The 3,805-nt window shown below is 37.2% G+C and overlaps 1 protein-coding gene across 1 annotated transcript in view; it reads left to right on the forward strand.

Moving 5' to 3' along the window:
• Positions 1-3,805, forward strand: part of LOC106871393 (intraflagellar transport protein 122 homolog) — a 264,510-nt gene that overhangs the window by 122,611 nt on the left and 138,094 nt on the right. Inside the window, exon 13 of the mRNA XM_052966749.1 lies at positions 1,846-2,010. Coding sequence (XP_052822709.1) covers positions 1,846-2,010 — 165 coding nt within the window. The remainder of the gene's footprint in view (positions 1-1,845; positions 2,011-3,805) is intronic.

The raw sequence follows: 3,805 nt of genomic DNA on the forward strand, positions 1-3,805 counted from the left end.
ATTCTAACATCCACTTTCCCATACTTGCCTGGATTGAACAGAGTTTACTGAAGCAGATTTTTTGTATGGCTGGACGCCCTCCTTTACATCAAGCCTCGCCTGTTCCCAAGAAAGGTAATATTTCCCCATGGTCAGGCATCATTTCAAGGAAGATCGGAAACAAATAACACTGCTTTTATGACAGTGACGCTCGTTCGTTACTCTCGTGTGATGTGAAAACAAGGAGACAGAAGCACACGCATGCACACACACACACACACAAACAGATACACACACACACACACACATGCATAAATATTTATATATATTCATACATGGCACCATCACCAGTGCCATGTAAAAATCACTCATGATGGTGCCACATGAAAAGCACCCAGTACACTCTGTAGAGTGTTTGGCACTAGGAAGGGCACCCAGCTATAGAAACCATTCTGGAACAGACAATGGAGCCTGGTGTAAACCCCACCCACGGCTGCTCCTGTCAAACTGTCCAGGCCGTGCCATGCCAGCATGAAAAACAGACATTAGATGATGATGATGATGATGTCATCATCATCATTTAACGTCCGCTTTCCATGCTAGCATGGGTTGGACGATTTGACTGAGGACTGGCAAGCCAGAAGGCTGCACCAGAAGGCTGCACCAGAAGGCTGCACCAGAAGGCTGCACCAGAAGGCTGCACCAGACTCCAGTCTGATCTGGCAGAGTTTCTACAGCTGGATACCCTTCCTAACGCCAACCATTCCGAGAGTGTAGTAGATGCTTTTTACATGCCACCAGCACGAAGGCCAGTCCGGATCACAATGGGCTACTTTCACTTTCTCTCTATCAAATCCCCTCTCAAGGCTTTGGTCAGCCCAGAACTGTAGCAGAAGACTGTAGCTTAAAGTGCCGCACAGTGGGACTGAACCTGAGACCATGTCATTGAGATGCAAACTCCTTACCCACACAGCCATTCTTGTTTTTTGCTGCAGCCATGTATGCACTTGACAAAAAAACATAATTATATTACATGTGAATTTCGTGTAAAGAGTTCTCACAGTACTTTAATGAATGTATGGTTGAGATATACACCTATTCTGTACTTATAGTGTTGATAACAATCTCGTTTAACATTTCTGAGGTTCAGCTTTTCAAATAGTACAAGCACATTAAATTAAGTTTACAAAAAACAACTTAATGAAAATTTTCATTTTTTCCCTCATGTAATTAAGTAATTTAATTTCAGTTAATATATTTGCGTTTACTTCTGAATCATATTCAAAGTTCCAACTTGAATATTTTCAGCACAACTGTTATGTTTATATTATTTATATTATTTACATTATTTACATTTGATGGATATTTGTCCTCATCTTGTTTGTTGTTAACACAACGTTTTGGCTGATACACCCTCCAACCTTCATCAAGTGTCTTGGGGAAATTTTGAACCTGGATTCTCATTCCTTAGGTATTTGGCATAATGGTTAAGAGCGTGGGCTATTAGCCCCAAGATTCCAAGTTTGATTCCAGGCTTTGACCTGAATAATAATAATAATGATAATAATGATAATAATAATGATAATAATATCAAAAAATACGTTAGGAATGAGAATGCAGGTTCAAAATTTCCCCAAGACACCTGATGAAAGCTGGAGGGTATATCAGCTGAAATGTTGTGTTAACAACAAACAAGATGAGGACAAATATCTGTCAAATGTAAATAATGTACATAATTCCTCATTTCTTAAATATTGAGCTGTGTTATGTTTATTTCTTACTTATTTAGACCATGAGATGAAAACAACTTGTATCATTTATTAATTCTACTGCCCACTTTTTTTTTCCTGTTTTTTTTTTCTTTAGATTATGAAGATATTTGTGAATAACCCGTTTCCAATTTTACTGTTGAAGTTATCAGTCGGGATCCGTTGTGTTGATCTAAGTGCCAGTCGGACCAAATTGGCAGCAATTGATGAACAAAACACATGTTTGGTGTATGATCTGAATAACAAAGAACTCTTATTCCAGGTGGGCAATATTGAAAATGTTTCAAAAGCATAATGGACAGGTAATGTTTTGTGTAACTTTTACCAATATTGGAAAGACAAAAGCACAAATGAAACAACATTCCTGCCATTAAACCCTTACCCTTATGGAATTAATTGTTCCATTTTCTCACTTTTTTCTTTTTTACTGCTGTTTCATTGTTCTGATGTTGAAGTCTGTTACCTTTGTGCATTAAATAAATATTTGGAATGAACTGCACAAACACTGGCTTACGAGTAAATTTGTTTAATAATCCGAGTAAAACAGTTATTGCAATAGTTTGGGATTAGAACAAAAGGTAAATTTGCCATAGCTGTTTCTGTAATGATGCTGTGCATAAACTTCTGATGGTCACAAATTGGAGTGGCTGTGTGGTAAGTAGCTTGCTTACCAACCACATGGTTCTGGGTTCAGTCCCACTGCGTGGAACCTTGGGCAAGTGTCTTCTACTATAACTTCAGGAAGGGGGCCAGTTGATTAGATCGACCCCAGTAAGCAACTGGTACTTAATTTATCGACCCTGAAAGGATGAAAGGCAAAGTGGATCTTGGTGGAATTTGAACTCAGAACGAAGCGATGGGCTATGCATTTCACCCAGCACACCAACGATTCTGCCAGCGCATTGCCTTAATAATGATAATAATGATCCTTTCTACTATAAGTACAAGGCCTGATATTTGGTGGAAGGGGGCTGCTCAATTAGTTCAAACCCAGTATGCAACTGGTAATTAATTTATCGACCCCGAAAGGATGAAAGGCAAAGTCTACCTTGGCAGAATTTGAACTCAGAACGTAAAGACAAACGAAATACCACTAAGCATTTTGCCCTGTATGCTAATATTTCTTATTTCTTTATTGCCCACAAGGGGCTACACACAGAGGAGACAAACAAGGACAAACAAATGGATTAAGTCGATTATATCGACCCCAGTGCGTAACTGGTACTTATTTAATCGACCCTGAAAGGTTGAAAGGCAAAGTCAACCTTGGCGGAATTTGAACTCAGAAAGTAGTGGCAGACGAAATACTGCTACGCATTTCGCTCGGCGTGCCAATGTTTCTGCCAGCTCACCGCATTCCATTTACAAGATTATTCAAGATTATTATTGTATATGTTGCTGAAACAATAAACAGAATAAATTGCCGAAACAATGGACCAGTTTTGACACCGAATATAGAATTTGAACTTTTAAATTTGGTAATAGGAAAATATCTCATTGAGCAGTAGACTAATTCTGACCGAAATGTAATATCTGGAAAAATGTGCTGCCTTATCCTAGGGAACACTTCCTTAGGTGGTTGCATGAACTATGCAGGAAACCATTAACTGGAATAAACATTATTTTACCAAATGTCTTTCATAAAAAGATAAAATATAATTTATGAAGTATTGCAAAGAAAATACTTATCTGCCATCTTTTCTGTGTAAAAACCTCATTGTGGAAAGAATAAAATTTATGACATCTGAAATGGCTAGTACGATATAAAGTAAATATTTTGAGAGGAAATCTTTCACAGTTGACTTGAATGTGAGTCGCTTTTTAAATGTCAACGTATATGATGTGTATGTGTTTGTGTGCATGTGTGTGTGTGTGTGTGTGTGTGTGTGTGTGTGTGTGTGCACACACATACATACATACGTATATATATATGTGTATATGTATATACATATATGTGTATATATACATATATAAATGTATATATATATATATATATATATATCATCATCATAATCATGATATATATATATATATATATATATATATATATATATATA

This window comes from Octopus bimaculoides, chromosome 3 (genome assembly GCF_001194135.2).
Source record: "Octopus bimaculoides isolate UCB-OBI-ISO-001 chromosome 3, ASM119413v2, whole genome shotgun sequence".
Lineage (NCBI taxonomy): Eukaryota > Metazoa > Mollusca > Cephalopoda > Octopoda > Octopodidae > Octopus > Octopus bimaculoides.